General features: G+C 40.7%; 1 protein-coding gene across 2 annotated transcripts in view; it reads right to left on the bottom strand.

The window, feature by feature from the left end:
• Positions 1 to 18703, bottom strand: part of SLIT3 (slit guidance ligand 3) — a 487770-nt gene that overhangs the window by 158252 nt on the left and 310815 nt on the right. For both annotated transcript variants that reach the window (XM_059483464.1, XM_059483463.1), the window contains 2 exons: positions 17682 to 17823; positions 3589 to 3660 (listed from right to left, as the gene is read on the bottom strand). In XM_059483464.1, the coding sequence (XP_059339447.1) occupies positions 3589 to 3660; positions 17682 to 17823 (214 nt within the window). The remainder of the gene's footprint in view (positions 1 to 3588; positions 3661 to 17681; positions 17824 to 18703) is intronic.

Raw genomic sequence — 18703 nt, 5'->3', positions numbered from 1 at the left:
GAAAAGGCGAGTTTGCTGAACAACAGCAAGCAGCTAAAAAGGGGGATCTGGATTTTGATTGAAGTATTTCAGCAGTGTTTTAGCATGCTGGGAATGCATCCCAGCATGGCCACCCTTGCTGTCCCCCATGGCTGGACCCCAAGGAGTGTGTGACTGATGGCGCTGAGCAACAGCAACGCCACGCTGGGCTCTGCTCTCTCACTTCATGCAGCTGCACTACAATCAGCATTAGAAGATAATTAGACACATTATTTGCCTTCCATTAGAGCCCAAGTTCCACTGCTGTCAGATAAGGAGGTTCCATCTCCTGAAAGAGAAGGGATTCAGTTTTGTCCTGGTGTTTCTGTTCCCTGTGTTTGGCCTGCTTTGGTGAGATTGTCCTATTCTGTCTTTCATTTACATGAAAACAGAGAGAGGCTTTCCTAAGCTGCACAGCTGGGACAATTTAGGTGACATGAGGCTCATTTTCTTAGTTTAGGCTATCTCAGAATCACTCAGGGGCAGTGTGCCTCTTCAACTGGAAATGTAATAAAATTATCAGGGCTGCGCTCAGGCAGGGATGATATCAGTCACCTCTCACTCCCTCCCTGCACCTCTGACAGCGTGATGGAAACCTCTGAAAAGGTTGTTGCACACACCTTGGAGGGTGGCTGTGCTCAGTCACCAGCTGGGGACATAAATTGGTTTTGACTTTGCACCAGGGGAGCAAGGGTACCCTGCAAGATGCTGAGTAACACATGACTGTGTGGCTTGAATGTCTTCACTGTAAAAGGTTTTGAAACAAAACAGATTTATTTTTAGATGCAGCCAAATGCAAAACTATTAATAGCATTGGTTGAATACTCTCTTGTTGACTAACATTATTAAAAACAGATTACTTGATTATCTCCAACTTATAAAATGGACTGTTCTCATTTGACAAGAGTACTCAGCAAAATCCATGTCATACACAGTTTAGTTTGTGGAAACTGCTTAAAAATGTCACAACTCCACAGAGCTACTGGCAAGCCTGTGAAATCTCAGTGTGTTTTCTGCTAAAATGTGGTAAAATTAGTCTGACAACATGAAATGCCACTACAAGCATCAGAGCTAGAGAGGTGCAACCACAACCTTCAAAGTTATTCCATGTACTTGGCTCTTACTCGTGCTCTACAAACTTGTTAGGTAAAAACCTCAGAAGAGCAGAGACAGGAAATGTGGGCAATTCTGATTAAGCCCAAGACAAAATAGGTTTCAGCTCCTTTACTAAACCTAATCACCAAAATAACTCTCCCATCCTGGAAGATGAAGAGATAATTCTAAACAGCAAAATGCAGCTATATGCAAGTGTAGCACTTGAATTAATATACATTTTCTGCTATCATCTTGACCTAATAATATCAAGTCATATCTAGATTATGTTGGACAAGTGGATCTAATTTAATAATTAGTCTCAGTTATCCAATTAGCTAAGGAAAGGAAACTTCATTATCTTGCAGGAAATACTCAGTAAAGAATCAAAATACAGAGTGTACAGGGTTGCAAATGAGGACTATTATCACTAACATTCTTGCATATTTTTTCACCAGAAGAAGGAAAATACAATACAATTTACAGGGTTATGCTAATACCCTGAATGATATAAAATATTATTATAGTAGTTAATGGTAACAATAACAACAGTTATATTAATGTTCTGCATTTGTACCCCCAGTAGGGCATCCATTAATTACATTGAAAATCTTCCTGCTATGGCATTGTTCATTGAAATCAAAGTGACAGAAATGAAGAAAGGCTAACAAAACTTCAGTGATACTGAACTTATCCTTCCTCTAAAGGAAAAGGATGGATGATTCTTTTGTTTGAGGATATAATCTTTTCACCAAAGTATATTTTTTTTTTTGTTAAAAGGACTGGGAATCTTGAAAAGATGGTGTCAATAATCTCTTTAAATACTGAAACAAATATCCTCAATAAAACCATGTGTAACAGAACTGTTGCTCAGTCCAGGGCCTCATTGTCCAGCAGGAACCAAACTTTAACAAGGAGACAGGAGGATAAACAAATGGCAAAACATCAGGTTTGTTATGGGACATTCTGCAGCCCAAATACCTGTCCCAGGTTCTCCCACAAGATCCTGTCACAGTAACTAAGCTTTGGCACAGATCATCTGCCACAATAACTTATTATTTCATAGTGAGCTGAGATCTCAATGAGTATGCCAATTATACCCCAAAAAGTTGTTAGCACCACTTGCTAATGGAATTCTGCTGCAAAATTCTAACATTAATAATTTCACATAGCAACTGCTGCGTTGGATAGGGCAGCTATCTACTTTAAAAAGTATTTTTTGGTCAACTCCCATAAAACTACACTTCACCCATCAAAGAAATATGAAAAGACAGTAAAACATCACAAAAATCTAAAATTAGTCATACCTTAGAAAGAACTATGTAGTGATTTTAATAATAAAAAAGTTACAATTTAGGTCACTGAAAAGAGATCCGTCATTATTCACTGAAATTACCATCTTACTATCCAATACAGTACTTCTTTAAAAATAGATACAGCTATATTGGAAGTGAGACAGAAGAATAGAGACCATCTAAGATTGATTACTTGACCTGTTAAATATTCAGATCCATATTTACAGCTCTTCAGCTCTAGGAACTTGCTAAGCTGGGACTGGAAAACAGAGAAATTTTGCCCTTAAATCAATGGTATGGTGCAAGCTGACCTCAGTTTCCCAAAGCTATCTGATAATCCAGTGTGTTCTCTGAAATGAGCTGACAGTGTCTTGATTCCAGCATTGTTCACATCAGAGGAGAGCTGCAGAGGCACTTTCCCAGCAGCATTAGTGCTCATCCACAAAGCCTGGATGTTTTCTGGAAGTTACTGCTCCAGTGCAGCAGCAAAATCTCCATTTCTGTGGGGAAGCAAGGCTGAGCTGCTTTACCATGATCTGTATCACCGTGGAACTGTCACATCATCTCTCACACATCACTCAAAAATGAAAGAAAAACCTGACTGGGGGAATGCCCCGTGTTATCTGCATGACAGCACTGCTACACATCAGGGTTATTATTTTTTTTAATCCAGAGAGAAAACAAAAGGGGCAATAAAAGGAAGAATTATCTGGGTATCTACTGGTGATTAAGTGACATGAAAACAAGCTGCAGCAGGTTTCTTTGTTTTCTTGTAAACAGTCAAAGCATTTCACCATCAGCCCATCAAAGGCACTGCAAAGAATTCCTCCTGCTCTAACTGGGGTCACCACCCTGACGTGCTGCAAACACGGAGAAACGGATGAGAGGAGAAACAGGACTCCAAATCTATTCTGGGGAAGCAGGTTTGAAGTCTGAGCAGACTAACAACTAATTAAATCACTTCGTTTATAATAGGAAGTGAAATTAAGCATTATTAAGGATTTCATGCACTGTTAGGCATCCTGAACCAAATTCCATTGTTGCTTACACTCTGAAGAGATGATTTGTGCAATCCCCAGTGATTTCAACACAGAATTGCCAATATGTTTCTAAAATGAAGATACTGAACTTGAAGCTAGAAGATTCATGATTGCTCTTGCATGTTGGTCTTATTAAAACTTACATTCTCTTCAGCTTCTTGTACTGGGTGAAAGCTCCAGGGGGAATGATTTTGATGAGGTTTTGTTCCAAACGTCTGAAAACAAACAGAGCAATATACATGTTAACTACACAGCTACAGGACAGGAATCACATTAATTATGACAGTACATTTTATAGAAATATAAAGCAATTTTACAGGGCCTTATGCAAAATATGCTATTATTTTGAAGTCCACTAAATAGAAAAAATACTTAGAAAAATAAAATAATCTCTCTGGTTGCTAAATTGGTCTAGAAGAAATGCCACAAGCTGAGGAAATTGCACTTTTAAGGTTCATGGAATTAATAAATAATAGTAGGCACATTTTAAAGTTAAGGTAAAAAATAGAAAATACAGATGCTTTCCTTGACTAGCTGTTGTAAATAGAATGTAGCTGTTTAAATGGACAGCTAGAATAGGCTGTGACACTTAGTAAACAGATTAATAACTCAATCAGACCAATTCAGGAGCAACAACCTGGGAACATGCTGGAAACCAAAGTGAATTCACTGCAAGATGAATTCATATTTTTTTAGAGGGTTGGGAGCATTTTATGTTAAAAGGGTAAAAAAAGAGAACTGTATCTTCCTATTCCAACTACCAAATACTTTAATTTTTCTAAAATATGGTCCAGACTACATAAAAAGTCTGTTTTTATTTCTAGTATTTGACTTGAAAGAAGTATTCTTTATGAAGTACCATAAATGCATGTATCACTAACATAAAATGCAAGCAGCTTTAAGACACCGCCTACAGCAACCACTGAGTTGAATTTCTGTTCCTTCCCCACAGTACTTTCAAGTATTTGTCAGCAAGTTCCCTGAATTCCTGCTAAAAGGAATGGCTTCTCCTCAGATGAACTTCAAATATTCATCTCCATTAGAAATGTAAAAGTGGATCCTCAAACAACAAATTCCACTGACCGTGGTAGCTAAATTTCTACTCAGCTGGGACTGAGACCAAAATGTGGTTTCACCTTGCTCTTATTTATTATTGAAATTTTGTGTATTTTTTTTTTCCCTGAAGTGTCCTAAAAAGCAACAGTTTAAATAGTAAAAAAAATCTGTGGTTGAAAATGGCTTAGAATTGAAATACAAAAACATACTGGAATGATGGAATGAGGCACTCCAGTCATTTCAAGTTGCTGCAGCAATGCAGATGGGAGAGAAAAAACACTTTAGAACCAGGAATGACAATAAAGTGAAATGGGAGAAGGGAGAAGTAAATCAAGGTTTGCAAAGTACTAGGGAATAGTAGAGAGAAAATGTGTAAGCTCTCTATCCCTCTGGTGATCTGTGCTTTCATAAGCAAAAGAAAAGAATCCCCTTGAAAACAAGATAATTTGCCAGCTCATTTGTACTCTAAGAAGCTATTGAAGTACAAATATTTTGATATTTGCACAGGCAGCTTGTACAGCCAACGTGCTCGCCCTCTTTTATATCTGTAGCCATCTACTTTTTAAAGGTTGTGATCAGAGTTAATTCTATTCCTTGCTTTGTGATCCGAATTAGTGTCTGAGATTTCCCTGCCAGTCGGTCTAAATATAACACATCTCATTTCTGGCAAGTCCACAGTGAAATGCAAATTGCAGCGAGCTCCAGCACGCCACTATTGTTGGGTGTTTGTCACCAGAATTAGCAGCACACACTCTTCCCATAAAGGCTTTTTGTCAGCCTGCCAGCCGGGTGTTTCACTGCTCCCAAGGGTTTCTGTGCAGGCACTTCGAGGAACAAAAGAGGGTCATGCCTGCCCGATTTCCTGGCCCTGGGGATGGAAAATGGGGCTCAGCCACACCACACATGCAGCCCTTACAGAAAAACCCAAATACAGGGATGGGGGGGAACGTGGAGCTCTTTACAAGCAGAATTCCCGGGTAATTTTAGTGACTCAAGAGTGGAAATATACACAGAGTTTTCTCCCCCCAGAGAGGGTGAAAAAATATCCCAAATTGGAATAGTTAGTCACAGGTCCCAAGAAATAAAAAAATGAAATTAAAAAAAAAAAAAAAGAAAATAAATAAAAAGAAAATAAAAATAAATTTCTAGGAAAAGCAGAGAGCAAGACAGAAACTGTCACAGACATCTTTTAATGAAAAATCATTTCCTTAGGATTTCTCCTCTTGAGAAGCTGAGAGGCTTCAAGAACAAAATGTAAACAATGGTTATCTGCTGCTGTGGAATGCAACAGGTGCATCTGTGATTGGTCTCATGTTGGTTTGTTTGTAATTAATGGCCAATCACAGTCAGCTGGCTCGGACTCTCTGTCTGAGACACAAGCTTTTATTATTAATTTCATTCCTTTCTATTCTTAGCCAGCCTTCTGATGAAACCTTTTCTCCTATTCTTTTAGTATAGTTTTAATGTAATATATATCATAAAATAATAAATCAAGTCTTCTGAGTCATCGAGTCAGATCCTCATCTCTTCCCTCATCCCAGAACCCCTGTGAACACGGTCACAAGAAACAGGAGTTATCTGAGTGGCATTCTGAAGCTACCTAATGAACTCCTCACCCTTTCCTACAAAATCCGCAGCAGATGGCCTGTACAGAAATAGATGGACAGGGCTCTTGTCACCTGCTGCTGTATTTCCACCACAGCACCTGACATTGCTTTATTCCACGAAGCCCTCTGCAAATGAAGGACTCAGGAATGCTCCTGACATGCTCTGCTCAGTGCATTCCACCTCGCAGGTGGCACCAGAGCAGCACCACGGGCCCCATCAGGCTGTGTGGGCAGGTGGGCTCCAACCTGGGCACAAACCAGGGCACCAAGTCCAGCATTAAACAAGCCTGTGCTTTAACAGAATAAAAGTGCTAACCTGACCTCTATTTAATTTTTACATAAATGCATGTTTTAAAATGGCAAACCTAGCCTGAAAAGCACAATGCAGTTTCACAAGTAAAATAACAGAAAACACCTTGTTTGTATTAACACTTTACTCTTTCACCTTGTTTAGCTCATATATGACATGTTGAGTGCAGCAGACAATTAAAAATCTCAACAAATTCCAGGTTCTGCCAGGAGGGGAGCTGGAAATTTCAGGGTGACGAGGGCCTAATTAGAAACCATACAATAGGAAACTGCTGGAGATGCCATCTTTGAAATAAAGTGAAAAGCAGTATTCTTACCTAACATTGGCATTTTTTCCTACAAAAAGTGAAAAAGTGTAAATTTTACAGCCACATTTTATTTCAGAGAAGAATGCCTAGATTACCTAGAACATGACCTTTGGAAAAATGTGTTTTTTATGGTGTATCCCTACACTATGGAGTGCTATCATACACTATAAAACCATCTATGCTAGTGCAAAGCAACATCATTTTTTGGGGAGTATTACCAGAGTATACTATAAAATAATTTTACAATACATTTGAAAAAAATCTGTACAGGGCACACAATCCTAAAAAACTAAATTTTGATGATTTAAATTACTACTTCCCCTCTCATTAAAGGTTTCTTACAACTCAATAAATTTTTTCTTGATTCTCCTGTGATATTTCATACTCAGCTCTATTTAAGAGACTTGCCAAGCAGAATTCCCAAAACTGATAAAGTGAACTGGCCCTGTTCAAGCTCCCAGAGGTTTTTGTTGCCCCTCTGTTCCCCTGGGGCTGTGCCATGTCACCATCTGAGTGCTGAGATGAGCTGAGGCACATCTCCCCCTCCCCACACACAGCAATGCTCTGTCTGCCTCTCCCAGCTTCATTTTAGAGGCTTTGACAACAACATCAAAGGACAGGAACAATTTCCTTTCTTTTCTCTCATATATCATCAGAGATTGGAAAGGATGAGGGCCCACTGGATTCAGGTCCATTTTTTCTTTTCATAGCATGATGCTAGACAGGATAAAGCCCTCCTTCTTCCTACTTTTTGTTTTTAAATGACTTTGCAGCAATGAGAGCAAAAAGTAAACATATCAGAGAAAAAACCAGGACAAAACAAACCCAGGGAAACCACGCAGTTCAAGATGAAAAACTATCCCAGGGTAAAGAACAAGCACTCAAATTCCCATGCTAATCCATCTCAAAGTTCACTGAGGTGCAAATCTTTTCATCACCTCCTCCCGTGGCGCCTGCATTGCTCACGCCCAGGATGGCAAAGCACAAAGGGATAAAGAACTCTGCTAACAGGGGCTCAGCAGAGCCAGCTCACACTCAGGAGTGATGGAGCCATTCGTCTTGAAGAGTGACTCCCCCTGCAGAGCTGGGGAGACAGACGTATTAATTTGGGCTTTAACTATCTCCCTTTCATTGAGGGAAAGAAAGAATTTGTTATTTGGGTCTCTAATGGAGCACTTTGCTAGCAATTTTCCCATTTCAAACACTGTCTCAGCTGCTAATGTGCAATGTTTTGTCAAGCTTACCTACCCATAACATAGACAAATCACTACCTTGGAGAAAAAGAGAGGGAGGGAAGCATCAGTACTGATAATTCTCAGCTGTCAGACGAATAGGGCCTACAAATGAGCCAGCCACGCTCTATTAACAGTGCCAGGAGCTGTGTCACCAGCGTCCCTGGGCATGGGGCAGGCACTGGGGCCCTGCTGGGACACAGAGGGGATGAGACAGGTTGCTCCTGGGCTCTTCGGGGCTGGCATGACCAAACAGCCTCGAGCCAAAGACACCTCAGAGAGAGGGAAACAAACCTGTGGCACCTGGCAGGACACACAGCCTGTGTGAAGAGTAAAATCCTTGTTTTCCTCCTCCCTATAAACAGGGGTTTGCAGGGAACTGGGTGGGGAAAGAAGGAGCATTGACACCCACTGTGGTGACCTGTGGTGGTGTTCACAGGGGTCTGAGGATGAGGGAAGAGATGAGAATGTTGGCTCCATGTTTCAGAAGGCTTGAGTCAATATTTAATTATATATATTATATTAAAACTATACTAAAAAGAATAGAAGAAAGGATTTCATCAGAAGGCTAGCTAGGAATAGAAAAGGAACAACAACAAAACCTTGTGACTGACCAGAGAGTCCGAGCCAGCTGACTGTGATTGGCCATTAATTAGAAACAACCACATGAGACCAATCACAGATGCACCTGTTGCATTCCACAGCAGCAGATAACCATTGTTGATATTTTGTTCCTGAGGCCTCCCAGTTTCTCAGGAGGAAAAATCCTAAGGAAAGGATTTTTCATAAAATGTGTCTGTGACAGTGACAGAAGCCAGGGATGGGGAGAACAGTTTGGGTTAGGAAGGAGGAAATTTCTAGGCAACACAGCAATCAACCTAGGGACTGAAACAACTGGATTATAAAAAGCTACTTGGACCATTATTCTACATTTATCTCATAATTTAGGCTCTCATATATTATCACGCATTTTGATCTCTGATGAAGAAAAGTCCACAGGTGTATTTTCAGTATGCAAGGTGAATAAATCATACTAAATAAATCACCATCATACATGGTCTTCTTATTCCAGGTATGAGCTGGATCTGATCCCTGCTCTCACACCCTTCATTGCCTCTTCCTCTGAAACACAATCTTTACTCCTAGCATGCACAGCAGGTTTGGGTAGCTGCACTGAATATTCACCCAGGACAGCCCTGGATGGGAGAGGAGGGAGGAATCTGCCCTGCATTCACAGTCAGGACTTGCAGCTCATCCAGCAGCAAAACCAGAAACAGCCACAGTGCAAGGTCTGCTGGTTCAGAAAGTGCTCTTGGACAGATATCCCAGGGAACAGCTTTTTGTGTCTCTCACCCCTCAGTCCCCAGGAAAAAAAAAAAAAAAAAGAAAAAGAAAAGCAAGTTTTGTAGAAAACAAAGTGCTTTGGGATGGCAGGACATGTAGGATTTTAGATGTGTGTGTTTACTGCTTGTTTTAACAGTTAAAGCCTTCACCCTCCACCCCAGCCAGACTCTACCACCACTATAAAACCCTTAAACAAATGGGGTCCTCCAAGAGTTTTACACTGCTGCCTTTCATCCCAGCACCTGAATGACTCCCAAATCAAATTAATATTACAATTATAAATGCCTCTTACGGAGTCTGCCTCTAGGAAATGGAGAGCTGAGAGCCAGGAAAGCATCCACCTGTATTAATAAAGGTGACAACTGGAGTTTCCCTTCATATTCCCTCTGCTGTTGATTTTCAGGTCTAGCTGTTGAGCTCCTGCTGTAGTTTTAGACAGAACTGCTTCCTAACAACTCACCCGAGGGCAGATCTTCAAGAGACAAAATCCCATCAACAGTGAAGTGACTTGTCAACATAAATCTACCTGGGAAGTTACACAGGTAATTCTGCTCACCAAAAGACATCTTTGAGAATGAAAACAGATGTTTTGATATGTTCCTGATACCACAGTGTTATTCTAAAAGCAGTGCTGGTGACATTGGATCTTCTGACACACTGCAGTGAGTTCAGTTTCAGCTGTGTGAGACTAAGGTATCAGCTGGTAACCACTGAATTTGTGATGGCAGCCACATTAGAAATCCATTCCCTCTGTTGTAGCATGTTAATTTTGCATTAAATATAGCGCAGACAACCAGGAAACACCAGAGAAATCCACAGACTGGTATTTCACAAAACATCTTTTGACAAAATACCAACGTCTCTCTAACCACAGTAACACCAGAATGAAGCATTGTTCTCCCAAACCTCAGAGTTTCTCCATCCACCACTGTGACAACTCCACATTTGCGGTGGGAAATTTTGGCCCTTCTCATCAGAATGTACACAGCTCATCATTGCCATGTCCCTGCCAGTCTAATCCATATATTTTCCTTTCTTTATCCCTGGCGGAGGGTGCAGGCTCCCCCTGAGCTCCCTCCCACTGCTGCAGATGACCAAGTCCAGGTGAGCTCCCCTGAGCCATCACCTGTGAGGGTGTTCAGGGTAAATCAGAAGCTGTTTTGGGGGTAGAGTACACAATAATGCCTCCCTGCTCAGAGTCTAGACTAGACAGAGAGACCATCTCCAAAGAGACCATCCCCAGGTGCTGCCCAGTTCTGGCATTCACTTCCAGCATCTGCTCTGAGCACTTTTCACTGATATTTTTAGGAATTTTTTTTGGGGGTGGTGTTTTTAAGATTGGTGGCTTTTTTGTTCTGAAGGGAGACAGAGAGTTTCTCCAGCACCTCTGTGAAAGCAATCATCCACCAATGGTTGAACCTGATAAATATAAACCTGTAGGATCATTGTTAACACGCCAGACCCAGAATATTTGCTTCACTGAGAAGCTCTGTGAGGTCCCAGACAGACTAACCCCTAAACACATCACATTGATTTTAATTATTGCTTGAGGAGGTCAGTCCTGAGCACCCTCTATTGACTTCCAATTATTTCAAGAAACTTCCAGCCCTGATCACTCCCCATGTTTTCTCACAATGCTGACAATTTCAAGCTGATTTGCATTTAATTTGTCAAGTTGCGTGACAAAACTATTCTTTTAGTGAAAATGGAAGTAAGCTGACAGAAAAAAACCAAAATTTTGTTTTTTGATCTCTAATCTAGCTTATTATTAGGAGCTGTGTACATTCTGTACATCTGTTTTTACTGCACGTTTACAATACTGACAAGGAAAAGGCAGAACACCAGAAATTAGCAGGAAAATTAAGTAGCTGTTTGGTAGTTGAAATTCTGCCACCTGTAATATTTTCTCAACAGATTCTGTTATTTGACAATAGACATTCCTCAAATCCTTTCTTACTTTCACAGTCTTTTAAAGCAAAATAAACAGAACATGTGTTAGCCAAAAGACAATTAGTATTTCATCCAGTAAAAATCTGATTAGTATATTTTATGTCAAAGTTGTGATTTTATGCTCTCTATTTTATTTTCTGTAATTGCTTTTCCTCTTCACAATCAGCTTAAGAATGTATATGCTCATTATTTATTGCAATTTCTTTATTTTGCTTGGCAACACAGGAGCTTTGCATTGAAATTTGTATTAGATAAAATATATATGCCTTTTTGGTTATACCATTCATTTTTATTAGTAATTATTAATTTGTGTATATACTGAAGTGATATCTCTGGGAAAAAAAAGATTAGACTTACACACTTACACACACAAACCCCCAAAATCCTAAACCAAACTAAAAACCAAAACAATCTCAAACCTACAAACCTTTTAAGTTTAATCATACACAGTTTGCCTGAGTAAATTAACCTGTACATAACTTTTTTTCTAAATCTCCCAATTATCAAAAGCAGTGAAGAAGGTAAAAATTGATATGGCTGAAATGAAAATTACCATGTGTATGAGACCTAGAAATTTATCAAAACAAGCCCACCTTCCTGTGCCTGCAGATGACATTAGTTACACAACTTCAGAAATAAAAGTAAAGATGTAAGAAATAAATCTGCCTTGATCTTGCAGCAGAAACTCCCTGCTGTTTCTGCTTGTTTCTAAAACTGTGAAATGCAGCTTTCTGTTTTCCTTAATTTGTCTCAGCACGGAAAACACTTTTATTCTTAAAATTTTCCATATATTTATATTTTCTTCACTGACTATCAATCTAAAATATTTATTATTTCTTTATGATTTTTGTGTTTTCAACTCCACAAAAAATTTCCTACATATTTTTGGCCCGACAAAATAAACCTCTGTGGAATGCAAGACACAGTTTGCCTGGTGAGATCCAGAACAAAGTAGTCAGGTTAGACATGAGAAGCTGTCCAGAGCCAATTTTCAGCAGTGAATGAAAATCATATTATAGGATTCAGCTACAGGAGCCAACCTGGTTCCCCAGGCAGAGAATTTGCCACCAGAGGCAATTATGCAGCATTTACTGCAGGTTCCAAAATACTCTCCTGGCTTCAGCTGCACTATTTACTGGAAGCCTGGGAAAATTATTATAATTTTCTTTCAGGAGGAAGAATAATGTTAAATTAAAAATTGTCATTCCTTTTCCCATGAAGTTTATAGTTCCTACACATTTATGTTCTTGATGAAACTCCTTGCCTTTGTGAAACTGAGAACTTCAAAGCCAAGTGTTAATAAACATGAAAATGCTGTCATGTAGTTAATTTATAATTTATATAACAAAAAATTATTCTTATTACAATGAATAGTCACCGATGCTCAATCTTTCTATAATAGCTTTTCTGACTTTATTTTAGTTGGAGGAAAATGAATTTTGAATATACCAGTAACTTAAAAACCCAGAAATTGTTCATCACTCTCTTCAAATCATAAAAGCTTCCTAAAGATTCCCAACTGGAAATGCACATTCCTGCAGGTACTGAGGAACAGAGAAGGCAATTTCTTCCTGAGACAATTCCTGCAACAACAAACACAGCAAACCTGTCTGCCTCCAGCTCCGCAACACTGCCCAGCACACTGGCACCCTCCTGACATTGAATTTGTCAGGAAATCATTCATTAAAGGTAGAACAAGTAGAACATTACATTACGAAGTGATCATCTTGCAGAAAATTAGGTTTGTGCTCATTTTGCCAGAACCAGGAGAAAACCAACATTTCATTTTTCCTGTGCTCCAACTCCAGAATTTTTCCTAAGAGTGGAAATTCTGCACCAAAATCACGTGCTATTTATACGTACAAAAACATCAGCCAGCAATTCAGCTATCAAAAGTGAAAATGCTAAACTAAACCCATGTGGAACAAGTGACTCAAAGCACCCTTAGGCCAAGCCTGGGTGCTGCTGGAAGGGCTGCCATCCGTGTTTGCTGTGCCCAGCTGCCAGGGGAAGCTGTGGCTATTATCTCAGCACACATGGTGCCTAAACTGCACTTCTCCTTCAGGAACTGGCAGCCTCTTTACTGTCTGGAGCAACTGCATCAGCATTCAAACAAATGGTTTGGGATTGTTTCTGAGTCAGGTACATCCCACCCAGCTTTACCTTGGCTCATTCAATTCTATTTCTCTTAATCTCACCAGACACAGGGCATGGTACAGGTAAATGACAGTGGTGAAGCAAACTTGATGTGAACAGATCTCAGACCTGTTTCAAAATTTAAGGATATACTTTACATTCTGGAGTTTGATTTATAAGTCTGCAGATGACTGAGACTCGGCTTTTCAGAGTAATTAACACTGCAGAGCACAAAGTGTTCAAAGCACAGTGCCTGTTGACTTTTGCTGCAGCTGGGACTCCTCAACACTGCTGAATGTCTCAGCTGAGTCAGCCAGAACTGAGATTACATCACCAGTGACCACCCAAGGAAAGCTTGTGCAAGTCACTTGCCCAGAATCAATTAATAAAACCAGTGGCAAGAAGAGGCACAACCCAATTCTCTGAACAGCATTCACAAGATTATCTCCCCCACAGCCCCCATTTTGCAGTTTTCCTGTTTCTGCAACAAGTGAACAGACCCTGTCTATACACACAGGCTCCTTCCCTACACATCCCTGATGCATCCCTAGGCAACAAGAAATGAATCCAAGCTGTCAACAGCAGCATGAGACTGTGCTGCTGTTGAAGTGAATACCACCACAAATACACACAAACTTCAAATGACAACTGCAGCTACAAACATTAACTTTGGCATTTTCTAGCATTTTCTAATTTATTTTTTTTACTGAAAAAAAAAAAAAAAACCAAAACCAAACACTTAATTCAGTGACCTCAAACCCCAAAGCTGAAATTACTGATTCCATCCATCACAAGGAAACTCAAGTGTAACAAAGTCTGAATCCCAGACTCCTGTAGTGCTCTCTAACTGGAACAGCAACAGTGCAAACAGGAGCTCCCTGTGTAGTTTAAGAGTTAATCTGTGCCTAGACAGTCCCTAATGCACAGGGACAGACACTCAAATTGCTGTTGGGTTTCCCAAGTACGTGGTGAGGGGGCAGGAAGGCTCTCCAAGGTAAACGTGCTCCACCTTTCCCTGTGTCCCTGTGTCCCTGTGTCCTGCCCCAGTCTCCCAGCCCTCCTGCCAGCCTACACAGCTGGTGTCCACTGGCACCAATCTCAGGCCTTTTCACCAAATACTCCTCACTTTCTCAGACTCACAGCACTTTGCTCACCCTGTCTCGATTTCCTTTGTTCCCAATTCTTCTCCTCATGTGTTTGGTTGTTTCCTCATTTCAGTTCACCCTTCTTTTTCCATCACTTTCTGTACTGGGCTCAGCTTGTTTACATTCTCTCAAGCATCCCAACCACAATCCAGCTTCCAGATTTATCAAATAATTAATTCCTTCTTTTAAGCTATCTGCAGATCCTTCAGAGAAGCAGTACCCAGTGCCAGTGGTTGCTGCTCCAGCATCTGCCTCCAGGAGAGGGGCTGTGTCCTGCCTTTGGGGGCTGTGCCCTGCTTTCACCCAGGAAAGTCTTGTACCAACTGCTATCAAACACAAAGGCACAAGTGGAAGTCCCTGCACCACTGTTTTAAGGTGTACAACATCCTCAGACAAGACCTGCCCAGAATTCACATCCTAAAACACTGCAAGTGATAAATAAAAAATGAGTGCATCAGTCTGAGGCAGACAAACAGCATGAAAACTTCCTTCTAAAGAAGGGGCAGAGGAAGAGTGTTGTGAGGTGGGAAAAGATCAATAGGGGGTTACTGCTCCTGCCCATGACTGGCAGGCACCAAACAAACGTGGTAGGCAGCTCGTGGAAGCAAATTCTGTTTGAAACCCTGCAGCCAGGGCTGGCAGTGCCCTCAGCCCCTGAGCCCACATCTGCATGGGCAGGAACGCTGTCCTTTGGCTGATTGATGCCAGGGAATCACTACTGACAGAAAGGATCTGCCCAGCCCATGTCCTGAGCCCAGAGCAGCCCAAGCCATGTGTCACAGGTCTCTGCTATCCCCTGGCTGAGCTGTCACTCTGTTTGACAGGCACTGGCTGCAAGGTTGTGATCAAATCTGAGCAGAACAACAAATTCTTGGAGGCTTTGTCTCCTCTCTGTTGGTCATCTCTCCTTCCCTACACCTCTCCAGCATCAAGCCCCTTCTGCGCTCACATAATGTTCCCTATTTACCTTTTATCTCGCCCTTTCTGAATAACTGCAACCTCTCCTTTTATTGTAGATGCTGTCCCAATATAGGGAATGACTGTTTTGTTCGTGTACTAGCAAACCACCACACCACATGCATTTTGGTATTTGTTTTCATTAAATGCCTCCAGGTGCTTAATGACTTTTGTTTTCAACCAAGTAGTCATGCAAAACTTTTCTGTGTTTATTCTCATGTGCTTCTCTATGGCACAAACTGTTCATTTCTCCTCTGAAAAGCAGAACAGAACCACTTTGTAAGCAGACATTCTTTTGTAACACTCAGCACACAGTCTGTATTCCTCAGCTTCAATTTCTCATAACTCATTTTTCCTCAGTCAATTTGGCTGCTGCTGTCAGCTCCCAACTGAACAAGAAGCTTTATAAAAAGCCAAATTGCATTCTCTACATTCTTGCTACCTATTTTATGAAATTATGAAAAAGCAAGTCTGGGGTACAGATTTCTAGCTTTCCTAAATTGCTTACTTAGTAGCAAACATCCTTGCAATGAAGTCCTACACCTGGAGGAGTAATAGAGTAACACAACAGGCTTCTAAGTTATCTGTGAGAGAAGGAAAATTAGCATCATATGATGCTTGTTTGATGTCCCATGACAAGTGAGTTTCCTGGTTTGTGATGGGTTTTCATCAACAAAAACAGGCTTAGGACTTTTTGGCAGCTTTTTCAGAGAAGGTTCTGCCTACCCATGCTAATGAAGAAAGGCAGGAAGGCTGAATAAAAGATCTTTAATTAATACTGAAACAGAGTGAAATGTAGGTCACCTTTAATAACTGTGTTAGAGCAACAGCTGTGTGTTTCATTTTTGTAGAACACCAGAGCAATTTGGATTACAAGGGAATACTGAGTTAGGGGGAAATACAAGAACAAGTTGAATTCAATGTTCCTTGGGGTTCTTATGCCCAGAGCATTAGAAGGACACACAGACAATGAGAGGGCTGGAGCTCATCTGCTACTGAGAAAGGCTGGGAGAGCTGGGGGAAGAGAAGGCTCTGGGAAAACCTTAAAACCTTGTCCTAAAGGGAAAATACCTAAAGGGGCTCCAGGAGAGCTGGAGAGGGACTTTGGACAAGGGTCTGGAGAGACAGGACAAGGGGGAATGGCTTAAAACTGACAGAGGGCAGGGTTGGGTGGGATACTGGGAAGAAATTTTTCCCTGTGAGGGTGGGGAGTCCCTGGTAGAGGTTGCCCAGAGAAATTGTGGCTGCCCCATCCCTGGAAATGCCAAAGGCCAGGCTGGATGGAATTTGGAGAAACTTGGGATAGTGGAAAATGTCCCTGTCCAAATCTGGTAGGATTGCTTCCAACCCAGAACACCCCACAATCTTACAAATTTATGCTTTATCATGGTCAATTTTGCTGTGTACCAGTATTTCTACAGCAACAAGAAGTGGATAAGTCCAGTGACCATGCAAATATTTGAATTTATATTCTGTAGACTCTAAAAGCTGGCTGGATGTCAGAAAACTCAGTATAACAAGAACCTAAATAGGAAAAGAATTGATCTGCATTCCCTGTGGACTAAGCACAAGTGAAATGGTTTAATGTAACAGTATTTCAGGACCACAGTAGTGTGAAGTCATGGACACAGAAATAGATGGTTCCAATTCCTAGAGGTAGTAAAGGCAAACAAGTCTATAAAACAAGCATCTGATTCCACAACACAAGTCACAAAACTGTTAAAGAACCAGAAAAAACAATGTGGAAAACAAGATACAGAAGGTAAAATCAGCAGAGACAATGAGCTCTGATGTTCTAATTTATTATAAATGCATCTTGCCAAGCTAAAAAGCTGTCCCTCCTTCTCATGGGGAAATAACTGACTAGAAATAAGAAAGGACTGTGTATTTTCATCTACTGACTATAGAACTGCAATTCCGGGTTTGTGAAATGTAAACACAATCTGAACTTAAAGCCCTGAGAACTTTATCTTGCTTTCAGGTAGGACAGTACCAAACTATCTTAATTTACACTTTAAAAATGGTTTGAGCCCTTAGATCAAAAGAACAAATCAAAGAGGACAAGTACAATACACCTCACAACTGCTTAGAAGACTTTTTGAAACGTGCACTTTTCTCACACACAGGAGGCCATGAAATGGAATAAAAATGGAGAGAAATAGAAAAGATTCGTGCATGAGAGTGGCACTTACATCTCCCAGATGTCCTCGGGGAGGTTGGCAGGGATCTCTGTCAGGCCCCTGCCCCTGCAGTCCACCACGTTGTTGCTGCAGGTGCAGGCGGAGGGGCAGGAGACGGAGCTGGCGCTGCACGACGGCGGCTCGGACTGGGGGCCTGCACACAAGGAACACATGCCAGGCTTTAAAAAATTATTGTGAGGCTCTAACAACAAAATACATCAGGCTGTGGGTTTTGCAGATCATCTTATTATACAGGGTAATCATTTATTTGCAAGTGAATATAATATTCCACAAATCAGCTGCAAAGAAAATATGTAAAAGTGTGTGTCGCAGACATCTTTCCATGAAAAATCCTTTCCTTAGGATTTTTCCTCCTGAGAAGCTGAGATGCCTCAGGAACAAAATGTAAACAATGGTTATCTGCTGCTGTGGATGGCAACAGTGGGTCTGTGATTGGTCTCAGATTGGATGTTTGTAATTAATGGCCAATCACAGTCAGCTGGCTCGGCTCTCTGTCCAAACCACAAACCTTTGTTATCATTCTTTTCTATTCTTAGCTAGCCTACTGATGAGAACCTTTTCTTCCATTCTTTTAGTATAGTTTTAATGTAATATATATAATAAAATAATAAATCAGCCTTCTGAAACATGGAGTCAGATCCCTGTCTCTTCCCTCATCCTCAGACCCCTGTGAACACGGTCACAAGTGTGTTCTTATTCCTCTCAGCCTCCACCCTATCAATCTCTTCCCCTCATGAACACTTCCTTCATGCTCACCCATATCAATTCATTCAAAGATTTTTAAATTAAGCTTTAGAATCCAGTAGCATTTCCAAATTTCCAAAAGTTATCTTTCTCCAGAAGTTTCCATTACACAAACACATCTTGAGTACTTTTACGTACTGAGAGAAGACTCGCATCAGAGACAACTTATGTTTTTGAAATAAGGAAACCTGTTATGGTGTGAAGACTGAGAACACAAATCCATTTTTTTTTTCAAGATTAGACAATGCAGTTAAAGGAAACATAAAAAG

Source organism: Ammospiza nelsoni, chromosome 16 (genome assembly GCF_027579445.1).
Source record: "Ammospiza nelsoni isolate bAmmNel1 chromosome 16, bAmmNel1.pri, whole genome shotgun sequence".
NCBI lineage: Eukaryota > Metazoa > Chordata > Aves > Passeriformes > Passerellidae > Ammospiza > Ammospiza nelsoni.
Note: the sequence above shows the minus strand (reverse complement) of the source record. Positions and strands in the feature narration are given on the sequence as shown.